Source organism: Kogia breviceps, chromosome 17 (assembly GCF_026419965.1).
Source record: "Kogia breviceps isolate mKogBre1 chromosome 17, mKogBre1 haplotype 1, whole genome shotgun sequence".
Lineage (NCBI taxonomy): Eukaryota > Metazoa > Chordata > Mammalia > Artiodactyla > Physeteridae > Kogia > Kogia breviceps.
Window position 1 is genome coordinate 11,060,381 of NC_081326.1, and position 26,296 is coordinate 11,086,676.

Below are 26,296 nucleotides of genomic sequence, written 5' to 3' on the forward strand. Positions count from 1 at the left end.
CGAATTTCAGAAGCATCTAAGGATCTTGCTGATCTGTAAACTCACTTCAGCCCCATCAGTGGAACTGCAAACCTTTTAAGAAGGCAAATGTTTCCAGGTGCTTTCCTCATGGCCATTCACACAGCCTGCCCTTGCTTTTGCTGCCTGTGATTTCTGATGCTGTATTAACTCTACTTGATCACATACCTTCTCTCTTCACCTAATTTCGTAGGCAGATTATGCGTCAGAAATTGGCCAGGGCCGAAAAACAGACGTTGACTCTGCACCGGTGGTGAACCGGGATTGTGCTTTTTGTTAGATCAGAGGTACCTGTAGCCTTCCCCACCGTCGTTCTCGAAGAAAAACTAATTTCTCAACAACGTTTGGATTCAGCCCTATATCACACTGTGCAAAGCCCATATACGTGAACTGTTTGGGTTTTTTTTTTTTTTTTGCTGCACTGCAAGGTGTGTGAGATCTTAGTTCCCCCAATCAGGAGACTAGGAATCGAACCCGTGCCCCCTGCAGTGGAAGTGTGGAATCTTAACCACTGGACCACCAGGGAAATCCCATGAACCGGCCTTTAGCTGCAAAATGGCCCTCTAAGTTCCCACCCTTCTAGACCAGGCCTGCTGTAGGCTCAGTCAATGCAAAGAGAGTTTGGAGGAAATAGCATTTGATCTACTTCATGTGTTAATTTTTAAATTTATTTTTTTAAAAATTGCACCATGGCCTAGTCAACCTCAGAAGACAGGGCAATAATAAGATGGGAGCACACTGTGACGATTGGCTGCCCTTGGCAAGCAGTCTCTGTGAGCCCCATCTCCTGGGGGATGTCCTTGTCCATCCTGTTCCTCTACTGTTCTCTTCCTAGCTCCTCACATGCAAATCACAGCCAAGTGTTAACACAGGGACCACGCCCACCTTCATGGATAACTGGGTATTTTATTGGGCATATGTGTGGCGATTAGATTTTTCCAGAAGTGGGAGCAGCAACAATTGAAAGCCCCTCCGTGTTCCCCTTCCTCCCTTCCCAGTGAGGCTTAGTGGCTTTGGTTGGAAGAATTTATTCCAGCCATTTGATGAGAGCTGTCCAGGGCACAGGGATGTCCAGAGAAATGTCTCCCTATTTGGTAGATTAACTTGGCAGCTGCTCTGGCTGACATCTGCTCTGGACCATGGCAGCTGCCTAAAGTTCTGAGGACCCCAGCCCCGCTTCCAACACACACACACACACACACACACACACACACCCCTGCAGAAAGCCAGTTGCTTTGGAGATGGGGTTTGTTGACATTAAAATCTCCGCCATGTCTACCTCTGTAAAGAACCACAGCTTATCTAGTTCACCAGAGCATGAAGCTGTAGTCAGAGACCCTAAAAGCTTTCACCATATCGTAGCTATTTGTAGTTGCAAGGGTAGAATATCCACTTGCCACATTCCATTCTTCAAGTCTGAAAATAGACAAACAAGTTGGATAGAAACTGTGCTAAGGCTCGGGGCTCAGGAAAGATCAATGAAATCCAGAGGCAGGACTTAGGTCCCTGTCCTGCTCCTTCTGGACATTTAATTTCTTTGAGCCTTAGTTTCCTCATGAGGAAAAGGAAGCAACTACTCGATGAACGGATTCATCTATTTACACAACGTTAGAGAGTGAAAAATCCAGTACCAAGAATTTTATAAATTGTTTCAGGATGTTTTCATTGGGGGGGTTATGGACTTAGGCGTGACACAAATCATTCTGGGCGACAATAATGATCATCGATTCTCAGTGAAATAGACAACCCATTGCATTTCTCAAAATGTATTTCTTGCCTTGAAGCTCTTGCATAAATCCCTAATTCCCACACCGTTTCCAAATCTCCTCCTAGGCACCCATTTAGCTGAATGTTTACACATTCAGCTGTGTAAACATTACCCTTTCAGATGCCATAAACTCCACAAAGTCTATGTCTGAAGTCCACCTAAAAGTACTTAGGCCTCATTGCCCAGGAGAGCAAAGACTTAGAATGTACACAGTAAAGGTAGTCACGGAATATTAGATGAATGAAGAGATGACAGATGATGTGAATTTTTAAATTTACCTGTTCTAAGCGTACGGGTCAATAAGTTTTGACAAGTATGTAGCATCGTGTAGCCACTATCACAGTAAAGCTATAGAGTATTTCTGTCACTCCAGAAAGTTCCCTCATGTGCCTTTGCAGTTAATCTCCTTCCTGCATCCCCCGCTGCTATTTTGCTTGTCATTATAGTTTTCCCGGTTCTCGAAGATTGTATAAGTGAAACATCCAATATATAGACTTCTGTGACTGGCTTTTTTCACTTTGCATAACGCTCTTGAGTCATCTATTCGGATGCATGTACGGTAGCTCATTTCTTTTTATTCCTGAGTAGTATTGCATTGTATGGAGATTTTCCAGATTGCTTTCTGTTTGATTTCTGGTTTGATTCCATTGGGGAGAGAGAATATTTGTTATATGATTCCAATCCTTTTAAATGTATTAAGATCTGTTTTATGGCCCCCAATATGAGCTAACTTGGTGAATGTTCCATGTGCAGTTGAAAACCTTGTATTTTCTGTTGTTGTTGGGTGGAGCGTTCTATAAATGTCCACCGGGTCAAGTTCACTCTCTCCTCACTGATTTCCTGCTTACTTGTTTTATCAATTGCCGAGAGGGGAATTTGGAGATCTATGACTCTCATTGTGGATTTGTCTATTTATCTTTGCAGTTCTATCAGCTTTGCCTCATGTATTTGGAAACTCTGTTCAGGTGCCTATATTAGCAGTGTTATATTTTCTTGAAGAATTTATCCCAGGATAAGTGTTTAAAAAAACGACTCTTTTTGTGTCTGCCTGCTTGAATGGATACAGAGAGGTCCTCGCTCTCCTAGATCAATACTACTTTTTAAGGTCGGGTAGAAAAGTTAGAGGGCCGATGGGGAGAGCCTGGAGGAGGAAGATGCTGACGATCCTTAAGACGTTCCAAACGGTTGGCCACGGAAGACCTCGCGGCCTAAATCCAACACACAGGTCTCCCCTTCCTTTCACAGCCACGCACAGGGCCAAGCATAGCAAGGGCCACGATGGCTGAGGTGCCTCATGCTTTTGAGTGACAAGGCTGAACTTTACAGTCTGATGATTCGTTTTCACCAGTCTGTGGGGCCCGATTTTTAGTTTAGATGTAAATTGCTTTATGAGCTAATATGTCTGTACATTTTAATGACATGCCTCTGCCCCAGTTCACTCCTTGTCCTGGCTACACCCCTTTCCACGGAACTGCAGAGGCCACCCTGTCGTGGAACAGGGACTTCCAACCCTGGGCTTGTCCTCTCGGCTGAGAAGGTCCAAGGCTCCCAACCCAAGTGTTGACAAGAGGGTGCAGATGGTCCTTCCTCCTGTCCTGAGTGTTCCCAGGTGCTTCCTATCGAATCTATCATGAGCTCAGAGACAGAACATCAGGGACAATGTGGGTTACCCACACCTTTGGGCCCTTCACTCTAAAGTAGCAAAAGGGGTATGTGGAGTCCAGTGCGGGAAGTATCTCCAAGGAAAACCAGCCCGTGGCCGTCTTAGTCCCCAGCCCAGGTTCTATAGGGGAGGTTATAAAGGTGCTCCCAGGGGAAAATAAAAAACATTTCTTAGAAGAAATAAGGCAGGCAGGAAGGAGGAAAGAAAGACACATGGCACTAGCCAAGATTCTTAAAGCCCAGAGTTTTTTTCTTAGAGCCTCAGAAACCAATACATGTGTCCCCAGACCTGAGACCTTACCAAATTTCTCATTAATCCAAGATTCAGTCCCCTTGAAAATATTAATATTTTCTTAAACTGGGATGAACAATAGCGAACGTTCCAAGGAAAAGCAGGTGTGTGGAGCTCTGGGTCCCCACGAGCTGTCACACACAAAGAGGTAAAATCATTTTCATGCAAATAACCTTTGAGACCAAATCATTCACTCCGATTTTAAGGGCAAATATCGACTCCAGCTGCCACTAGGGACTGAGAGGTGAGAGATGCCTGAGGCTATAGGTCCAGAAAGCTTCTCTTCTGAGCAAGATTAATTTCACAGGGCATCACAGAACGTTTTAAAAAATAAAGCAGGAGACCAAGAATATGATTTCCCATGAGGGTGACTATAGGTCCTGTGTTCTTTGAAATGATCTATTTAATTTTCCAAAACAAACTGAAATGAATGAAAATTTAACTATGTTCTCTAAATCTAATTGAGGGATTCAGGGTGTCAAATTATTTTCAAATAGAAACCCCTACTGAGAGCGATTGCTTGTGTTTTACAAATTAGGAGATTCAAGCTTATGAATCGAATCTCTGATAAGCCGGGCACCCTGACTGTGCTGGAATTTCACTTGGTAAAAATAGACACAAACAATCAGCGCTCAGGACTAGCCTACATTTACTGCATAACATTGTCCAGTACTTAATAGTCCCGGAAATTATAAGAAGTTCTGATAATGAAATGCAGGCATTTTTACATAGACAAACTTTTGGAGTAAGGTTTTTATTTAAAGAAGTCAGTTTTAATGAGACTATTATATGAACATTATTAATGCTTTTTCATTTGTATCCTGTAACTGCAATTTTCTCTTTCTGGTTTTTTTTTTTTTTTTCCTGCTGGGAAAGTGACATCCTAATAACTGTCAATTTAGGGACTTCTCTAGAAGGGCCAAAAAAAAAAAAAAAAAAAAATTCTATACTGAAACTGTAAGCTATATTTCTCAGGATCAAATAGCTTCCTTAGTAAAAGTCACTTTAATAGGAAGCTGAAATGGATGTATCTGTTTTTGTTTTGTTGTGGGTTTTTTTTTGCGGTACGCGGGCCTCTCACTGTTGCGGCCTCTCTCGTTGCGGAGCACAGGCTCCGGACGCGCAGACCCAGCGGCCACGGCTCACGGGCCCAGCCGCTCCGCGGCACGTGGGATCCTCCCGGACCGGGGCACGAACCCGCGTCCCCTGCATCGGCAGGCGGGCTCTCAACCACTGCGCCACCAGGGAAGCCCGGATGTATCTATTTTAAAGAGGGAAATGTAATGTACATTGTGTGTGAGCAGCGTAATGAATTCGTTTCCCCTGGCAACCTGTGCCTACAGCTCTACGATTCCTCAGAACAGTAGCGCAGGCACTGGGGACCGCTCTCTGGAGTTGCTTTGACATAGCCAGTTGGGTTTTGCCTCCCGTAGTTTTTAAATGTTTATTACTCTGATTCTAAGACTCTTGTGAGTATTGTACATCCTGTGGATTTCTTTCTGTCTTTATGTATCTCAGTGATTTCTAGGCCTTTTCCCCACTACAACCAACAAAGCAAAGAAGGAATCCACCATCGTGAGAAACCAGTGCCACGTGGTAATGGCTGTAACTCACGGGCAAGGTTTTTGACCGAGATTCTCTCGTTTAAACCTCACAACAACCCTGCACAGTAAGAATTGTGAAACTTCCTCATCGTTTAGTGGAGAGGATTATAGGGGATGAGGGACCCGCTGCAGGTCACGGAGCAGCTGGGAGCTTGGTGCCCGGTGACCCCTTGCCCACCACCACGGAGTGTGTGCGTGCACTCGAATGGAGGCCGTGCCCACATCTAGGAAAAGTGGGTGAATCCCCACTTCACCTGGGTTGATGTGATTGAGGTAAAAATAGTGTGACGGAGGGTTCTCTGCATTGACTCACCACTCATGACACGTGGGCACAGAGAGGTCGGTTCTCGGCCTCCACTGCCTGCAGTGATGTGTGCCTACATTGCAAATGAGTGCACCGGTCCTTCGGCTGCACCCCAGGCTGCTGACCCACCTGCCTCCCTGTCTCTGACTTCCTGGGGAGGTGTCAGCCTGCGCCCTGGTCTCGCATGCTCAGCAGCACTCGCTGCCTCTTTCCTCCTTGGGTTTATGGTCTCAGCGTAACCCACAGGGTTCCTCTGAGCAATTGCTCAACCATCCCATGCTTTCTTGGCCATGAATGGGGCACAGCAATACCATCAGCCTCCCACGGCGCCAAGAAGTCCCATTTGTGGGGAATGAATGATCTAATTAGCATTCTTTGTAATTCAGTTCTCCTTTCAGCAAGGCTGAGAACACACACACTCTGTGCCTGACACACAATCTCAGGTCCGTGCCTAAGAAGAAGGCTGCCTGTAGGTTTCTGCAGAACTGTGACATCAGCATTTTCACTTCTCCCTCCTGCTCCCCACCGGCCCCATCAATTCCCAGACACCACGTTTGAAACAGACCAAAGAGAGTACACCACACATCTTCCTCCAGGTTAAGAAGAAAGTGAGTGAGTTTAATTTCTTCTCGTTTCATAGTGCTGGTTTCTGACCTTCCCTAACTTAGCAAGAGGGACACAGCTAATGGCAACGAAGCCCCGAGATCAACTCCCTTCATCCATCCCTTCCATCCCGCAGTGTGCAGAACTGTAAATTCTCCCAAGGGAAAAAAACGCTCTTTAGTGAATGTTCTCCTTGCAGGGCTCATTTGGTGGGGCGAGGGGTACCTCTTTTCTCCTTCCTCTAGCGTCTGTGGAGCGCGGGCTGTATTGTCACAGCTCTGTGCTGCACTCCTAACATGCCTTGATGGCTCTGCCACTGAGCAGAGATGACTGTCTTCCTGCGAAAGAACTGCCCACGATGGACCTGTCCAACCGAGCTTCCAGGGCTTAGACCCTTGGCTGTGAGTCACAGACCACGCCCCAGTCACTTCTCGGGCATTGCTGACCGGCCCAGGGTCTTGGAGGTGCTCTCTTTTCCAGTCTGGAATCCACAATGCTTAAGCTCTCCAAGGGCCTGAGGTTCAGGAATGCTAGGCAGGGAGCAGGCCAATGCTTGGGCTGAATCCTTCTGAATAAACGTTCTACCCTTGATCTCGGCATTCTTCCTCACCCCTGTTTCTGGCACCTGGCTCTGATTCTCTGACCCAGCCCAGCAGGTGCAGGACAGACACTGGTGGTCGCCCACTCAGTGGCCTCAAGGCTAGCCTTAGCCTTCTCACCCACATTGCTTTAAGGCAAATGGCTTTCACCGTAGATGCTCAAGGCTTCTTTTGGATTGACCTAGAAAGACTGGCATTTAACATGCATGGTAACCAGATCCTTCTGTCACGTTGAATTTGTGGTTGGCATTCACAGCGCCAGAGAGGAGGGCGAGGCCCAGGTGTGGGGCTGGACACAGTTTCCTCACTGCCCCCAGCACCTCCTTCCGTGCTGGGCATGTGGCTGACATGTCCACAACAGCCCGGCCCTCGGGGTGAGGCAGTTTACCATTTCTAGGTCAAATGGTATGTGGCAGGGGTGGACCTGGAGCCCTCAGCATCCCTTCATGTCTCAGTGGCCATTCAGTTTATCCAGTCGGTTACTATCACTTGGATAAGCCTGAGGACAGGACGCGGGACAGTTACATTGCAGTGGATCAGAATCGTGGGTGGTGTACGCGGCGACGCTCATCTGGGGAAGGGCTGAGGCTGGCACCTTGCTAGAGGCAGCCTGAGGTCACTCGTTACTCATCAGAAAGACCCGGCACAGCTCACTCTTTCATTTCCGGCTAGCAAAAAATAATTCCTTTTATTAATGTGGCTACCCTGTCTTACGCCAGAGTGAATATCAGGACAGCGTCTGTTGCGTTTTGTCCAGTCAGTGAATCAAGTGGGCCAAGCCGCACGTAGGTAAAGGGGGCTAGGGGTGTTGCCCCCAAGCCCAACCAAGAGCATTTCCTCCAAAACGGCACCCAGTTATATCCCCTGCGCTAAGTGTCCAGGGACACATCTGGCCTCGGTGAAACGCCGAAGGCAGTTTCACGCTTCGACTGTCAAGGATATTGCCACAAGGAGCATGTTGGCTTTTTAAAAATGTTCATCCCATTTAGCATAAAAATCAAGCCAAAGACTCCATTGAGTATTATCCTCTCATTCCTTTGACACCTTCCTACTAAAAACGAACCTTCTGTTAAGAGCAACAAGCTTGTGTGCCTCTAGAGACCAAGAAGGTGAGATTAATCCAAAAGCAGCTGAGGTGAAAGGAAAAATGTTGATAGAAGCACAAATATCATACAGGATATTGTTTGCTCTCCTCTTAGTGTACTTGGAGCCTAGCCCCTGTACCAGCACAGGGACAAAGGACCACTGAAAACAGCCTTGCGGCTGTGGGAGAGTGCAGCCCAGCCCAAGTGACCGGGCCCCTCAGCCCTCCCGGTAGGCTCTGGGCTGCTAAATTTCTGCCTTGCCAAGAGGACCTGCTAATCCAGATTTTAATGGGAAATCTCCTAATTAAAAATATTGTTTGAATTGTGGTTAAAAACACAGAACATAAAAATGACCATCTGAACCACCATTTTTAAGTGTTCAGTTCAGGAGCATCGAGTAAATTCCCACTATTATGCAACCAATCTCCAGAACTTTCTCATCTTGCAAAACTGAAACTCTATACCCATTAAGCAATAGCTTCCCATTGGCCCCTCCCCCTAACCCCTGGCAACCACCATTCTACTTTCTGTTTCTATGAATTTGAGAACTTTAGATACCTCATGTAAGTGGGATTGTACTGAATTTGTCTTTTAGTGACTGGCTTATTTCACTTAGCAGAATGTCCTCAAGGTTCACCCATGTTGTAGCATGTGTCAGAATTTCCTTCCTTTTTCGGATGGAGTAATATCCCATTAGATGTGTATGCCACATTTTGTTGATCTATTTACCCGTTGATGGATACTTGGGTTGCTTTCACCTATTGTGAATAGCGCCACTGTAAACGTGCTTGTACAAATATCTGTGTGAGTTCCTGTTTTCAATTCTTACTGAATTGCAGAATCATACGGTAATGCTATGTTTAGGTTTTTGAGGAATCGCTATGCTATTTTACACTGGTTTACATTCCCACCAACAGTGCACAAGAGTTTCTATTTCTCCACACCCTTGCTCCTAATTTTTTAATGTTTGCAACTACTTCAAGCCTTTTTCAAAATACCATGCACAGTTCAGGCCAAGCAAACACTGGCCATAACCTGGAACTGTCCTATACACAGAGAAAGATATCCACAAGCCTCTGGCAGATTTCATGCTACCTTATCCCCATCATCAAGAAATGGTTCTTGATGACATAACAAGGATGATGCTTACACGTCACTCAATCCCGAACGGGAGCAGCTCTCACCTCCCTGTGCTTCAGCGCAGGGAAAAGATAGCCTAGCACCAGAATCGGACACTATCTTTGTTTCCTTTCAAACGGCACTTGATGGTAACAGGAAATAAATCAAAGGAAAATAAAAGATTGTGTGTTTCTGAGGGAGTCTGGTTCATGGATACCCAGAATTTCTGGTCAAGTTCATGTGAGAGAAATGGTCTTTCCTTTAAGCAAAGGTATATCATTCCCCTCGGCTAGTCTTCTGTGGATCTTGAGTGAACTGGGTCTCCCAGTTGAGATGGAAAATTCTGCCTCCCTGTTCCATTTCCTGGTTTTATTTTATGACTAAAACTCACATTTCTCAACTTATCTGAAGCCCCATGCTGACAGAGCAGTGCTAAATGGTGGTTGTAAGTTTGTTCATTTGTTACCTGAGGAGAGTGTGTACGATTTAGAAATAATATCGGACTAACAATCCTTTCTTCCCCTTGTCATACATCGCAGAATAAACTGGAATGCAGGACAAACTCAAAAGCAGGTAGAGGAGATCAGTGCTTATCATTGTCTGTCCTTTGTTCAGCTTCAAAGAGACATCATTATTCCCAAGAAATAGCACTCCCTGTGATGAAGAAGAGCCAGCATTTGGAAAACTATCTAAAGGAATACATATATACAGTCCTCTTGGGGAAGGCGGTAGGGAAAACGTCTGCTTCTGATTGAATGGGCTGTGCTTATAGAAAGATTTCTAAATGTTTAACTCATTCTTCCTTTATGAGAGAGCCATATGTAAGTCAGGCCACGTGGAGGTACACTGGGCTGGGTGATGAGTAACCATGATTACAGCGTGCCCAAGGAACTACAACTTATACATGATGTCCGATTCACAGATGCAACTGTCTTTCTCGACTGGGGTGTCTTGGCTGTTGTATATCGTTCCCCGCAAACAGTCCGCAGGTGTTTCTGTGTGGCAGAGGAGCCTCTTTGCTAACATGAGAAGGGAAGGAAGGAAGAAAGGGAGGAAGGGAGGAAAAGGAAAGGAGGGGAGGGAGGAAAAGGAAAGGAGGGAGGGAGGCAATGGACATTTATGAAGCAGTTAATATCAGCGAGTCGTGTGCAAAGTGCTCTAGGCGCATTACTGTATTTTTTCAGCCCTTACAACAACCTTGTGAGATAGGGTGTCACCTCTATTTCACAAAAGAGAAAACTAAGGCTCAGAGAGGTTAAGTGACTTGCCCGAGTCATACAGCTCTCAAGTTGTTAGTCTGGGATTCAAAACCAGGCTAAGCCTCTTTGCATAAAACTTCCTTGCTGAGATGGTTCGCGGCAGGGGTGGTACTCAAGTTCACATAAATAAGACCAGCGAGACGGTATAATCACCTATAGATACTCAGGATAATCTCCGCTCTTAGCCCCCTGCTCTGGCACCAGCCTCTCTTCTCTGAAAGATAGCATTGGTCCATATTGTTTGGAATCTAATAACCGACTGAAAACATGAGAGTGTAAAAGTAGCAAGCCCAAACTATTTAATACCAAGTTTTGAAGGCTGTAGGGTATTAACAGCTAAAACATTGAAAATGGAAGATAGATTTTAATCTCAGGTATAAAAAAAAAAAAGCACTAAAATATATACAAGATTCCAAAAGCAGCCCCCAATGGCTTGCAAGCCACCAGCAGTGTCACAAAGATTCTGTCCCTCTGCAGAAAATACCTTACCCAACTCTAGTTTCACCCTTCAGATATTTCAGCACAACTGTCATGGAAGTTTCCTCTAGATTAGAAATTGCCTTCAAGGACAAGAGGCTACAAAATGAAGCCTGATGGTCTGTTCATCTAGGCAGAGTTCACTCTTCACTCATACAGCATGGCTAGAGAAAAGTACTTTACACTTTAATGATATGCCTAGATCACTTGGGTTTTTTCAGGATTCTTGAGAGTAAGGTGACATGATGGCGAAGAGAAGAGTTCAGCATGCACAGAGGCACAGGGTTCTGTCAGGATGACGTCTATTCCATATCAGCTTCAAGGACATTGAAGTAGCTAACCCGTTGCCAGCAGAATCTAGTAACAGCCTTTTTTAAAAAAGCCCGATCACACTTGATGTCTCAACTATTCCTTTACAGAAATCTACCTGCTTTAGTTTTATTCTACTGTGGCTAATATGGTTCCATGGCCCTTCTTAACTTTCTATCAGTGAACAACATGGCAGGGGGGAGGATAATCCGAAAGCCGTAAGGACTTGGGAAAATTTTAGTGAACTTGAAACATCAGCACCCAGTATATGCTTAGGGTAAGAGCTGGTAAAGCGCAGGACAAGCACTCATTTTTCTCTCGAAACTAGTTTGAGTGGCAACAAAACAACATACTCACCAAAGTTCTGCTTTGCCTGTGCCAGGTATTGTCCATTCATAAAGCAGCTTCATAACATCACCCAGGGCTTCTGGGTTGAATGCATGTGCCTACCTCATTGCTTTGGTATCAGTGGCATCCTAATCCCATGGGATAACTTTACCAGTGAAGTCACCAGAATGTTAGTCTGTGTTTGGTAGTTCTCTGAGGAAGAACTGTTTGTCATGGTACCTTCAGTGGAAGCAGTCTGCATGTTTACATCAAGTCTCATTTCAGCAAGACTTCTTTATGATTGTCCCTCATTCCACTGAGTGATTGTTTTTTAAACTCAAGGCATCATAAACAGATTTCACTTATGAGATTAGACAGATCAATGACTTCAAAATCATAACTTGTATCTGTCTGGTATCTATAAGAGATAGATATCTCTTTAGAAATGTCTATGTAATTAGATTTTATTGCCTGGAGAAAAAAGTCCTTTTATTCATGATTTGCTCAAAACTAAGCCTGCAGTTTTGCAAAAATTACATATATATATATATATATATATATATATATATATATTCTTCACATGCTGGTAGAAACTCTTACTTTAGCAGTGGAGAGATTATAATATGTCATGTGATGTAGTGGAGTCATTTAAATCAGGATTTTATTTATTTTGCAGATTTTTCTAAACCCAAATTCCTACTAGTTCTAATGTTATTTTCATCTCAGTAAATCATGTACAAGTGGACTTAAAAAAAAGTAGAAGAGCCTGTACTGTTTCCCAAGGGGCATGCATTACTGTTGCCCCTTTTCAGATCATGAGTGTGAATTCCTTTCATGGCTCTTGGCCATAGCCAAGATAACCTGAGCTTGCTTTCCACTCCTAATAATAATTATGTCCTATATGATTATTATTATCCTTTCTCCTCAATAGAAAAGTGACGGGATCAACTCAAAAAGGACTGGCCTCTTCTTCCTCTGATGCAGATTTTCTTCTGTTGCAGACTGGATTTGAGGACCCTCCCCTCCAGGGACAGGCTGCAGCTTCAGGGAGTGGGAATGGAGCTGATTCTCAGCCAGCTCGCCATGTCTTCTCCTTTTCCTGGTTGAACTCCCTGAACGAATGATGTTCATTCTAACTGCTGCACCTCTGTCTGCCTGGCTGAGATTCACAGAGGCAGCAGGGAACCTAGATGAAACTAATATTATGCAGGTGATGAAAGGGACCTCTGAACGGGATTTCTACCAAAAATACCCTTTAATTCCAGATGACTTAGCTAACACATTGAGGGGATACAACGCTTTGAGAAAACAGTTGCAGAAAGCATTGGGAAAAAAGGAACTTGGTCTTATGCAAATGTTTTATCGTGTGGGAAACATTATGAAGGGTTTGTAGGTGTGGTATGTGTGTGTGTGTTTCAGTAACAAGGGGCAGGTGTTGAAAAATGTGGGCCCTACACTCTCGTCTCTAATAGGCACTGTCTTTTGTTATGATGTCATAGTAGCTCTTATTCTCTTTCCTCTTTAACAGTGCAGGTGGTCAGTGAAATTCAGTGTTAATTCAGAAGTGACTGATTTATCAATATATGGACAAAAGGCAAATCACTGACCAAAGATATGAGATGCTTCACAAAGCTTTCCTCTTTTCCACAATAGATGTCTCTGAATGGATATCCAGAAATGTTCTTTGACTCTGGTGACACTTTCATAGTCCAGAAGGCTAAAGGCCAAGGACATTTCTTGTGACATTTTTCCAATCTTAGTTTTAGAGATGCAGATATCAGGTACTTTAACTAAAAAAGACTTTTCAACAGGAACTGTCTATTTTCTTATGTATCCACTGAGGCACCAATCTGCTGAACTGTAGAATAACTGCATGTATTTAAATATATATATATACACACACACACAATATACATTATACATGTACAAATATATATACGTGTATTTAAATCATGCTTTATTTGTTCCACCATAATTTTGCCTCCTTCGAAACATAAGTTTAACTTTACTCTGTATGAACTCTTAAATAAATGCTGTTTTTAACAACTTAGTCTTACAATGATTTATTATGGTTCATATCATCTTATTAATCCACTAATCAAGTGAATTTAAAGGGTCTCAAGGGAAGAAGCATCCTCATCCATCCAAATTAGTTTTGAAGTATTAAACATTCGATTGAATTTTTAAAGTTATAACTAAACTACCCAAGGTGAGTGCATTGTAAAACTAATTAGGTGTGCTGTTTGATTTTACAAGTGCACAGAGATAGTCTGTATTCCTAAGAATTAACGTGATTAGGGTTGGTATAGACATACATGAGGTATTTGTGAAGTTATAAAGGTCAAAACGTGCTTTATAAAAAAAAAAATGTTCCCAAGGGCCATTTTACAGCAACTACATTTAGTTCTTTTAAGTGGAGAGGCCGTTAAGTTTCTCCTACTAGAAGACAGCAGTGGAAAATAGCTTAGAAAAAAGATAAGTAATGGTACCAAAGTAATCGTTTGATAAAGTGAGCCTTTCTCATGGGAAAACAATGCAGCATTTTGGCCCCTAATTGGAGGAAAGCCCGCCACAGCCCTTGTCCTCTTTTCCTTTCCTCCTTCCCCACTGTCCCCAATTATTTCACATCTTATAGGTAATCAGGGTTAGATGTTACTTCCATTATGAATCAATCTTCCATTTACAGAATTACCACGCCTTAGAACTGGAAACAACTTTCCAAATTACTTAACTCAACCTCAGGGGAGTAACCTGGGGTGCAGAGATGAGTCCAAGGTGGCTTCAGTGTAAGCCACTGACATAGGCTTGTGTTTTTCGTAGAAAATGAAATGCAAGGAGTTTTGTGTTCTCTTGTGCTGAAGTCAATTTGGAGGAAGTAAGGAGCCCAGAGTATATTCCCCTGTGAGCACTGAAGAGGAAAAATAAAGCCATGACTACCTTTGCAGCTTTTATTAGAAATATAAATATTCAACATTCTCTTACACAACCAAATTGGCCAAGGATTGGAAAGCTGTTTTATTACTGAAACGTTTACAAGGAAAAGTTGGTTCAAAGAGCTTACAGATTTTGTCTCACCCACCCAAGAGAATGACATTCTTTTTGGCTCAAACCACAACAAAATCAATTGGGTGACTTCTGTCTGCTTCTCCAAAACATTTCCTCTTGGGTCTATACTCTCTTCAAAACACTGTTAAAGACACCTGGAAATAGAAACTATAAGTACACGGTACAAGTTACAGGATGTTGCTGTTACTGCACGTGAATACACTTTGTGCATGCTCACCGAGGAGTACGGGCGCTCTTGCTGTACATCCTCTACGTCTCAAGCTATATAAAAATAAACAAACGGTATCAGAGCAACGCTGTGGTACAGAATACTGCATTATTTTTTATTTTTACTTTTTGTATTAAATGCAGACTCTTTCTGGCCAGACGCACCGTTTCATTTCCCAATAATCTCCATCAGTTTCCTGTTGCTGTGAGCTTGCTGCGCTAACTGCTCAGCCCTGGCCATTTCCAAGACTTCTCGGAGGAGGTGGAAGGTGAGATCCAGGGAGATGGGAGGTTCCTCGGCTCGCCTCTCCCTCTCCGGTGCCTCCTGGCGGCCGCCGAGGGCGTTCTCGGCGCCGCGTTCCACCGGACTCGCAGGGCTGTCGAGCGGGCGCCGGGGCAGCGGCAGCTGCTGCAGCAACGCGCGGAAAAAGTTGGCGGCCACCTGGTCCGGCGAAAGGCGGCTGCCGCTGCTGCCGGCAGGAGGCGAGGAGGCGGCCGCGAGCGGAGCAGCGGGGCTCTTATTGAGGCTACCCAGGCGGAGGAAGTACTCCTCCCCCATGCGGAGCAGGACGGGCCGAGCCTGCGGCTGCTGAGGCTGCGGCGAAGGCTGGAAGAAATCCAGGGGCTGGGGGTGCTGCGAGGCCTGCCGGGCCCCCGGGACGGGCCCCCGGCTAAGGAGGGCCCTGCATGGCGGGCAGGGCAGGAGGGCCACCAGCAGGACGCCCGCGGACACGAGCAGCGGCAGCCGCATGTTAGGGGCGCTAGGTGCGGCACCGAGGTGGGCAGCGGACGGAACGAGAGAGAGAAAGAGAGAAAGCAAGAGTTGATCAGAGTTGAGCTCAACTGGGAGGTGCACTCGGGGCGGAGGGTGGGGGCTTCCTACAGGACGACACCCACAGACCCGGCTCGGGGGCTCGGGCGGGCGCTGTCCGCGGTGCTGAAGCGCGCAAACTCGGACTTCCAGAGTTGGAGGGAGGCCGAGACGGGGGGGCAGGAAAAGGGACGCCTGCAGGGCTCGGCGCCAAAGCGCAGCCCCGGACTGACTCTTCTTACGAGACTCACGAAGGGACGGTCCCTGAGTCCCCTCTGTAACGCCCCCCCCAAACCAATCCCCCGAGCTCTAGAGAAGCCCTACAGATTTAAGGTCTCACCTGTTCTCCACCGCTCCCCCCAGCCCCCACCCCACCCTTTCCGGATGTTTCAGCGTTTTCCTCCGAATTGAGAACAGCTGCCTCCTCCTCCGCGTTCTCCATCCCTGCCCTTGCATCCTTCTCTCGGCGGCCGGGATGGATGGGGGCTCATTTGCGCAGCCCGCGAGGGATAACTGCCAGTTCGGGCAACGATGCGCAGCCGTCTAAGTTCGCTTTAGCCACATCCTAGCTACTATCGGAATCTTGAGGCACAGTCGGTAAACACGCGCGCACACACACACGCGCGCACACACACACGCGCACGCACGCACACACGCACACACACACACGCGCGCACACACACGCGCGCGCACACACACACACGCACGCACGCACACACGCACACACGCACATACACACACGCGCGCACACACGCACACACACACGCGCGCGCACACACACGCACATACACACACGCGCGCACACACACACACGCGCGCGCACACACACACACGCACGCCTAGGGACGGCTGGCTGCGCGGCGCACACCGTGGCAGCCCGGGCGGTGCAAAGTTGGAGGCGCGTTTCCGTCTAGGCGCTCCCTACCTTCCGAGGCGCTTCTGCAGGTGAGCGGAGCGCTGCGCCTCTCTGCAGAGGAACGTCTCCGGGGCTTTCTCAGGGGGTTTCTTCCCTTCTCCTTTCTTTCCCCACTCTCTTCTTCTTTCCCTCTTCTCTTTCTCTTGAGTCTCTCAACGGACTTGGGCTCCGAGTTTCTCCACACCAGAGCCCGGAGTGGGATTTTATAGCTTCGACCCTCTTCAGAAACCACGCAGCATTTGCCTAATAAGCTGACGCTCTCTTGACAGCTCGATTGCGTGCTGGCTCTGCTCCTGCATAAATCACAGGGCCCTGCCGGGGAACGAGGGGCAGAATTTTTTGCTCTCTCAACACTGAATCTCACATCCAATTATATCAACAGATATTTATCGCCTCCTGGGTGACGTCAACGAGCCCTAAAATGGAAGGGCTTCTTATGACTTGTCCATTGACAAAAATTCTTGAATGAGATTTCCCAAGTGTGAAAACATACTGACCTCTTACTAGGAAAGGCCAAACTGAAGGTCAGGAAAGAGACAGTGACTGAGAGGGGAGAGGAAGGGAAAGAGGGAAGGAAGGGAGGTCTGTCCACACGCGGCCCTGTGGGGAAAGCAGTAACCAGTTGGGGGGGGTGACTCTGTATCCCCCTCTCCCCTCCCCTCCCCCACCGAACTTCTCTGACCAGCTGTGCCAGGCAACGCCTCAGTATCGGAAAATAGCCCTGTGCTAGAGACAAAGTGTCCCGTTACCTTCCTGCCGGGGTAAGAATGAAGAACAAGGAGACAGGAGTGCAGAGACGTCCAGCTTTTAAGCCTCTAACTGCTTTTTCCTCCCGAGAACAGATGAAGGAATTACGAGTCTGCAGAGGCAAGACCAATAAGCCTCTTGAAACACTGCCCAAGTTTTTAAAATGATGCCAGAGCCACTCCCATGATGAAGAGGCTCAGGAAAGATGTGAAGTTCTCCCAGAAACTCACTGCTCCTCCTTTGTCTCCCCTCTCAGAATCTGAAATTAATTTTGGACTTTTCTGTTTCCAAACTAGACAACATACCAGTGAGAGGTGAGTTAAACCATCTTTATCTAGTTTACTCAATGCAAGCCCAATGACAGAAGCATTCCTTCTAACTTCCTATTCTACACTGGGAAAGGCTTAAACTGCTTGATTACAGGCTGAATTTGTCAGTTACATATTTTCACTGATGAATATTGAGCCTGTAAAAGATAACCTCATTCGTTTTAGTTCCCAATACTATTAATATCCATGATAGTATGTACATCAACAGCACCCAGGTTGTTGTTGTTTTAATTATTTCTTTTTCCAAATTCAAATGTGCTGCATGGGAGACTGGTAAATAAATAAATGCTCTCTGGCAGTACCACAGAATGGAATGCCTATAAAACCACACTCAAATTTCAAAATAAATCGATACTATCATATAGGTGGGAGGCAGTTACCTCTAATTCTGCAATTCAAAATTCAATTCCAAACTCTGGTGTCTATGATTCAATTCAGCTTCTACATAACCATCAGAGCTGTTTATCAGAAATTTCCTTTTCCTCATTCCTGGTTACCTCTGCTACTTCCTTTGTAGCTAGCATGACAGATGATGCAATGCTTTTTTCAACTCCTATTTTTGGGTCTATAATAATCCAAAACTGCTCTTAGAAACAAAAGGAAGGTAGAAAGAGAAATTCTGGCAGTTTCCAGAGAAGTCAGCCCATAGTTGGATCATTGCACTATGGAATGTACTTTTTTTTTTTTTTTTTTTTGCGGTATGCAGGCCTCTCACTGTTGTGGCCTCTCGCGTTGTGGAGCACAGGCTCTGGACGCACAGGCTCAGCGGCCGTGGCTCACGGGCCCAGCCACTCTGTGGCATGTGGGATCTTCCCGGACCGGGGCGCGAACCCGCGTCCCCCGCATCGGCAGGCGGACTCTCAACCACTGCGCCACCAGTGAAGTCCTGGAATGTACTTTTGACATAAGAGAACAGAGAAAGAAATGTGTCTTCTGGGGAAGATGTGAGTTGTTAATAGAAGATCATAATTATGAAATTGGTTGAGATTTTAGAGGAAAACTGTGTTTTATGTTAGTAAGAAAAGAACCCTCTTCTGTCCCCATTGGCATGTCTCAGCTTGGATATCAACCTGGAGGTGAAAGTAGATTTGAAAGGGGAAGTTGAGGTTTACATATACAGAAGAACCAGGAAAGGGATAAGACCATGGGTTTAGTTGGGGAGACCTGGGAGTTTCCTCCAGAGAAGATACAACTTATTCTAGGCTTTGACTAACCCCAAACCTTTTCAGATCTCTCTCCTCTTGGGCCATATGGAGGATGTTGTTTTAGTAGAGCTCCCTCATCACTGCTGAATCCTTGCTGTGAGATTTTCCTAGAGTAGGCAGTTGGTTGGGCAAAATGACTCTGAGTAGGGTTGAGGAACAAAAAGCCTAGATCTCAGCGGAGGGGGAACTGTGCAGAGTAGCTCCTACTCGCCACAATTTAGCCCAAAGTTAGATCTCATCAAATCACTGAGCATTTACATTAGAAATGACTGGAAGAGATCATTTAGTTTTAATGAGAACCAGAGAGGTTAAGTGACTTATCTGAAGTCTCTCAGCTAGTTAGTGATAAAAGTCAGAATTAGAATCCAGTTCTTTTGACTACCAGCTGTAGTATCTCCATAATATAACAATACCCTTTGAACCGCCTTTTCCAGCAGAGACACAGAAACAAATTGAAGTGAGAAGATGAATTTAGGTAAAGCAACATGTTCACACACCCATCCTGAGTTACCTTTTCTCCAACTTTCGTATATTGATAAATCTCCTAAGGCATGAGAGCACAGAGATTCTCTGTGCTTGCTGACGCCCTAGCACCTGATCTCTGTGCACACACTGCAATTTACCTGTCAGCTGAATCTCGTCATTATAACATGAGGGTTTTTTTGTTTTGGGGGGGGGGGGGGGGGTTGGTTTTTTTTGTGATACGCGAGCCTCTCACTGTTGCGACCTCTCCCGTTGCGGAGCACAGGCTCCGGACGCGCAAGCTCAGCGGCCATGGCTCACGGGCCCAGCCGCTCCGCGGCACGTGGGATCCTCCCGGACCGAGGCACGAACCTGCGTGCCCTGCATCGGCAGGCGGATTCTCAACTCCTGCGCCACCAGGGAAGCCCATAACATGAGGTTTTTAAATGCATTGCCAACTTAAGTTGCATTAATTTGATTTTCCACCTTAGTTTACTTTGGAAAAAAGAGATCTTTTGATAAAGTATAGAGTTATGTGGTTCTCAAAATAATGATACAAATGTGTGATTGAAGAAATAACATATTGCAAGAGGACTTATATGTACAGCAAACTAAATACCCAAGTCTGTAAAAATTACAACTGACAGATTCAGTCTTATATGTAGGAATAACTTCTTGAAAGGAGTCACTGGAGAACCAGTTTAAATGCTTTTAGAACCTAAAAACACAATCCAAGAAATACAGGCACAAAACAGGGATTACTTCATGCTGTCAAGCGCATTTTTCAATAAGAACATAATACAGGGTATAGTTAAATTTAAAAAGATGGCACAGCAGTCCAATGAATAAAGAAATATTAGAAACAATAGGTACCTGCTGGGCATATTCCTGCCATCTGCATCTCCCTGACGTTTTTGGGGTTTTTTTTGTATTTTTTTCTTCTGTACGTGGGCCTCTCACCGTTGTGGCCTCTCCCATTGTGGGGCACAGGCTCCGGACGCGCAGGCTCAGCGGCCATGGCTCACGGGCCCAGCCGCTCCGCGGCACATGGGATCCTCCCGGACCGGGGCACGAACCCGCACCCCCTGCACTGGCAGGCGGCCTCCCAACCACTGCGCCACCAGGGAAGCCCCTCCCTGACTTTTGAGGAGATCCCAGCATATGCTTCTACTAGCAAAGTTCATGGCAAATGAAGACATAATCCAGGTTTGCTAACTGAAACATTTGTTGAAATGAATCTACCATCTCCAATGACAGCCTTTAACAGTGCCGAGGGTGGATAGGTGGTTTGGCAATTGTTTGTAACTTCCATAGGTAGCGCTAGGGAGAGGACCTCAAACAGCACAAATACCTAACTGCTTCACTAGTAACAGTAACTTTTATTAATCTCTTCTGATTATCAAAGCCATTCATCTGCCTTACAGAAAACTTAGAAAAATTGGAAAAGTATAAAGAAGAATACAAAATTCCTCACATGCCAGAATATAATCTCCATTAATATTTTGTTGTTTCCCTTGAGAATTTTTCCTGAGCTCATATATTTTATGTAATTGGGATAAGACTGTGTTCCTAATTGTGAATTTCTGCCTAACAACAACTCCTCCTCCTCCCCCTCCTCTTAACTGAAAAGCGATTGGTCGGAGGAATCTTTCCCAGATTCCTAGATTAGGTTTGGGACCCGTGCTCCATGTTCTCCTAACATCAGGAATGTCCTCCATCAGAAAGCTCACATGTTTACATCCTTACGGGTACAACAGGTAGCTTCCCTGCTGGACTGTCAACTGTGTGGCAGAGACTTGATTTTCTCTATGAACTGCCATTTTTGTTACTCCAGCCCCTAGCACAGTGCTACAACATGGTGGATACCCAATAAACCTTTTGAATGGATGAACTGTAGACAATGAATGGAGTATTTTTTAAAATCTACAAACCTATCATATTGAAATTACCAGATAACATTTTATAACTAAAAATTTATAATCTACTTTTTTCCACTTAAAATAATATCTCAAACATTTTCCTATTTCTAAATGACATGGGTTTTATTGACTGCATGGCATTCCGTCAAAACGTACCACCTTCTATTCATTCTTCATTGTTGATCACTATCCTAATGACCTGCTTTTTAATTTTTCTTCTACGTCTTTTACCCTTTTGCACCTTTAAGTAATACATTCATAGAATCATTTCCCGATCCTTCCTATATAAACAATATCTCTTAACTCTCTGGATTGTAAAATGAGAATGTTAGTATCCTTTCAGCTTTTCACACACCCTCCTGCACCTTGATATCCCAGGATCTCTCAACTGTACTTTTAGATTGTCAGTGTTAATACTTACATAGCTATAGTTAAAGCACTCTGTGTGTTGACTATAGATTGATCTAAAAGTTAAAAATCAATATAGTTTGTAATTATTGACTATGTAAAAAGTGTTCACTGCAGAACAAAGTCATAGACTCTGATATATTTCCTTTCTTGTTTTTGTTTTTCTACAATTACCAATTACCTTTTTTATATTCCCAGTTTGGTTTTTCCCAGAATTACTGTCTTACTTTTCTTCCCAATTTCTTTCAGATTTCAATTATGACAAGCAATCGATCAAGCCCTTCCCCTATTTTTAAGACCCCTCTACTTGAGTACTTTAACCTGCTGCTTTCAGACTGGTCTGGTGCATAGCTCTCTTCCTGGGACTTCTCTTTTCCGTTTATTGATTGAATTCACTATCCAGAGTTATATGATTTATTCCTTCTTGATTTCTGCATTTATTTTGCTAGAGCACAACCACAGATAACTTTCTAAGAAAAGATGTATGGCAGGTAAATTTTCTGAGTTCTTGAATTGCTTTTTTTTTTTTTGTACAAAAATGTTTATAGCTGCTTTATTCATCATGGCCTCAAATTGGAAACACTTCCAATTGGTGGTATCATACAATGGAATATTCCTCAGCAATAAAAAATAGTGCGAGTTCTTGAATTTCTGAAAAGGGTTTTATTTAACCAAGATAATTGAGTGATACTTCAGCAAGGTATGCAATTCCAGGTTGAACATAATCTTCCTCCAGAACTTTGAAAGTATTGTTCCCTTGTGTTTTATCATTGAGAGCTGCCGATAAAAAAATTCAATGTCATTCTGATTCTCATTTCTTTTCTTTTTTTAAAACAAGAACAGAATTTATTGGCTTATATAGCTGGGATGTTCAGGAATGTATCTAGCTATGGCCATGGCTGGATCAAGCTACTAATGTTATTTAGTTAGGATTGTCTTTTCCCATCTCTCCACTTCTCTCCTCATCCTTCTTTTATTATTATTACCATTATTATTATTATTATTGTTATTATTCTTTCAGGTGTACAACATAATTCAATATCTATATACTTTATAAGTGACCACCCCCAAAAGTCTAGTTACCACCCCTCACCATACAGTTGACTTCCTTTACTACTTTTGCCCACCCACAATCCCCCTTCCACTCTGATAGCCACCAATCTGTTCTCTATATTTGTGAGTTCTGTTTTACTTTGTTTGTTCATTTGTTTATTCACATTCCATGAGTGAAATTATATGGTATTTGTCTTTTTCCTTCTCGCTTATTTCACTTAGCATAATACCCTCAAAGACCATCCACATTATCACAAATGGCAAGATTTCATTCTTCTTTATGGCTGAGTAGTATTTGGGGTGTGTGTGTGTGTGTGTGTGTGTGTGTGTGTGTGTATGTATAACACATCTTCTTTATCCATTTATCCATCAGTAGATACATAGATTATTTCCATATCTTGGCTACTGTAAATAATGTTACAATAAACATAGAAGTGCATATATCTTTTTAAGTTAGCGTTTTTGTTTTCTTTGGGTAAATACCTAGAAGTATAGTAGCTGAATCATATGGTAGTCCTATTCTTAATTTTTTGAGAAATCTCCATATTGCCTTCCATAGTGGCTGCACCAATTTACAATCTCACCAACCATGTATGAGGGTTCCCTTTTCTCCACATCCTTTCCACCACTTGTTATTTCTTGACTTTTTGATAATAGCCATTTTAACAGGTATGAGGTGATATCTCATTATGGTCTTGATTTGTATTTCTCTACTAATTAGTGATGTTGAGCATCTTTTCATGTATCTGTTGGCCTTCTGTAATGGATTCTTTGGAAAAATGTCTATTCAGATTTTCTGCCCATTTTAAAATTGGGTTGTTATTTTGTTGTTGAGTTGTATGAATTCTTTATATATTTTGGATATTAACCCATTTTCAGATATATTACTTGCAAATATCTTCCCCCATTCAATAGATGGCCTCTTTGTTTGGATGACGGTTTACATTGCTGTACAGAAGCTTTTTAGTTTGATGTAGCCCCATTTTTTATTTTTGCTCTTGTTTCCCTTGCCTTTGGAGTTAGATCCACAAAAACACTGCTAAGACCAGCATCTCAATAAGATTACTGCCTAAGTTTTATGCTAGGAATTCTATGGTTTCAGGTCTTACATTCAAGTCTTTAATCCATTTTGAGTTAATTTTTGTGTATGGTTTAAGATAGTGGTCTAGTTTCATTCCTTTGCTTGTGGCTGTCCAGTTTTCCCAACACCATTTATTGAAGAGATTCTCCTTTCTCCATTGTAAGTTTTTGGCACCTTTGTCATAAATTAATTGTCCATATATGTGTGGGTTTGTTTCTGGGCTCTCTATTATGTTCCATTGATGTATGAGTCTGTTTTTGTGCCAGTACCATACTGTTTGGATTACTGTAGCTTTGCAACTATAGTTTGAAATCAGGGAGAATGATACCTCAGCTTTGTTCTTCTCTCTCAAGACTGTTTCAGCTAGTCAGAATCTTCCATGATTCCATATAAATTTTAGAATAATTTGTAAAATATGTCATTGGAATTTTGAAAGGGGTTGTATTAAATATGTAGATTGCTTTGGGTAGTATGGGCATTTTAATAATTCTTCCAACCACAAGCACAGAATGTCTTTCCATCTATTTGTGTCTTCCTCAATTTCTTTCATCAGTGTCTTATAGTTTTCAAGGTACAGGTATTTCACCTCCTTGCTTAAATTTATTCTAATGTACTTTATTCTTTTTGATGCAATTGTCATGGGATTGTTTTCTTAATTTCTTTTTCTGATAGTTTGTTAGTAGTATATAGAGACACCACAGAAGTCTACATATTGATTTTGAATCCTGCGACTTCATTTATTAATTTTAACAGTTTTTTTGGGCGGGGGGGTCTTTAGAGTTTTCTATATATAGTTACATGTCATCTGCAAAAAGTGACAGTGTTACTTCTTCCTTTCCAATTGGATGTCTTTTATTTCTTTTTCTTGCCTAGTTGCTGTGGCTAGGACTTTCAATACTATGTTGAATAAATATGGCAAGTGTTGGTAACCTTGTCTTTTTCCTGATCTTAGAGGAAATCTTTCAGCTTTCACTCTTGAGTGTAATGTTAGCTCAGAGTTTGTCAAACACAGCCTTTATTGTGTTCAGGTACATTCCCTCTTTACCCACTTCATTGAAAGTTTTTATCATATATGAATTTTGAATTTTATCAATGGTTTCTCTGCATCTTTTGAGAGGATTATATGAATTTTATTTTTCAATTCACTGATGTGCTGTATCACATTGATTGAGTTGTGAATGTTCAAACATCCTTGCATCCCAGGAATAAATCCCACTTGATCCTGGTGTATGATCCTTTTCATGCATTGTTGAATTTGTTTTGCTAATATTTTGTTGAGGATGTTTGTATCTATGCTCATCAGGGATACTGGCCTCTACTTTTCTTTTTTTTAGTGTCCTTGTCTGGTTTTGGTATCAGGGTGATGCTGCCCTCATAAAATGAGTTTGGAATTCTGGTCTCATAAAATGTGTTTGGAAGTGTTCCTTCCTCTTCAATTTTTTCAGTTTGAGATGGAGAGGTATTTCATCTTCTTTGAATGTTTTGTAGAATTCACCAGTGAAGTGTCTGGTTCTGGACTTTTGCTTGTTAGGAGTTTTTTTGATTACTGATCTAGTCTTCTTACTAGTAATTGATCTATTCAGGTTTTCCATTTCTTCATGATGCAGTCTAGGCAGATTGTATGTTTTTAGGAATTTGTCCACTTCTTCTAGGTTGTCCAATTTGTTCATGATAATTGTAGTACTCTCTTATGATCCTTTGTATTTCTGTGGTGTCAGTCATAATTACTCCTCCTTCACTTATGATTTTATTTATTTGAGCCCTCTTTTTTTCTTGGTTAGTCTAGCTAAAGGATTATTGATTTTGTTTATCATCTCAAAGAACCAACTGTTAGTTTCATTGATCTTTTCTGTTGTCTTCTTTGTCTCTATTTCATTTACTTCCACTCTGATCTTTATCATTTCCATCTTTCTTTCTACTAACTTTAGATTTTTATTGCTCTCTTTTTTCTAGTTCCTTTAGGTGTAAAGTTAGATTGCTTTTTCTTGTTTCTTGAGGTAGGCCTGTATTGCTAGGAGTTTCCCTTAGAACCACTTGTGTTGCATCCCATAGATTTGGTATGTCGTATTTCTGTGGGATTAAAAAAAAAAAAATTCTCCTTTGATTTCTTTGATGACCCATTGGTTATTCAGTAGTATGTTGTTTAATCTCCACTTTTTTGGGTGGCTTTTCCATTTCTCTTCTGTGTTTTCTAGTTTCATACCATTGTAGTTAGAAAAGATGCTTGATATGATTTCAATCTTCTTGAATTTATTGAAACTTGTTTTATGGCCTAACATGTGATCTATCCTGGAGAATATTCCATGTGCACTTGAAAAAAAATGTGTATTCTGCTGCTTTTGGATTGAGTGTTCTGTATATATCTATTAAGTTCATCTGATCTAATGTGTCATTTAAGGCTGATGTTTATTTTCTGTCTGGATGATCTATCCATTGCCATAAGTGGGGTGTTAAAAGTCCCATACTATTATTGTATTTCTTTCAATTTTTGTCCTTTAGGTTTATTAATATTTGCTTTATATATTTTGATGTACCTATGTTGGGTACATATATATTTATAAATGTTATATCTTCTTTATGGATTCACCACTTTATCACAATGTAGTACCCTTTTCTTTTATTTCAGTCTTCTTTTTTAAAGTCTGTTTTGTCTGATATGATTATAG

General features: G+C 43.1%; 2 protein-coding genes across 9 annotated transcripts in view; one reads left to right on the forward strand and one right to left on the reverse strand.

Annotated features, from left to right (window-relative positions):
* TRIM55 (tripartite motif containing 55) overlaps positions 1–13,487 on the forward strand; it is a 39,724-nt gene extending 26,237 nt beyond the window's left edge. For 2 of the 7 annotated variants that reach the window (XM_067017405.1, XM_067017401.1), the window contains exon 11: positions 12,428–13,474. In XM_067017405.1, the coding sequence (XP_066873506.1) occupies positions 12,428–12,438 (11 nt within the window). In that variant the 3' untranslated portion in view covers positions 12,439–13,474. Of the gene's footprint in view, positions 1–12,357 lie in introns of all 7 variants that reach the window. The other 5 variants (XM_067017402.1, XM_067017404.1, XM_059042606.2 and 2 more) reach the window with 4 other exon arrangements.
* Positions 13,488–14,417: 930 nt separating this feature from the next.
* CRH (corticotropin releasing hormone) lies at positions 14,418–17,265 on the reverse strand. 2 transcript variants are annotated; one of them, XM_067017406.1, is made up of 3 exons: positions 17,176–17,265; positions 16,436–16,738; positions 14,418–15,460 (listed from the first exon to the last, which is right to left on the reverse strand). In XM_067017406.1, exon 3 carries the CDS (start codon positions 15,448–15,450, stop codon positions 14,869–14,871), a length of 582 nt encoding a protein of 193 aa, XP_066873507.1. In that variant the 5' UTR covers positions 15,451–15,460; positions 16,436–16,738; positions 17,176–17,265; the 3' UTR covers positions 14,418–14,868. The 2 variants fall into 2 exon arrangements, with proteins under 2 accessions (XP_066873507.1, XP_058898621.1); XM_059042638.2 differs by lacking the exon at positions 17,176–17,265 and having other exon boundaries at positions 16,436–16,787.
* Positions 17,266–26,296: the final 9,031 nt, after the last annotated feature.

Bases quoted from the DNA above. Each gene is read 5' to 3' on its own strand.
- CRH (XM_067017406.1), bottom strand. From the start codon at position 15,450: ATGCGGCTGCCGCTGCTCGTGTCCGCGGGCGTCCTGCTGGTGGCCCTC.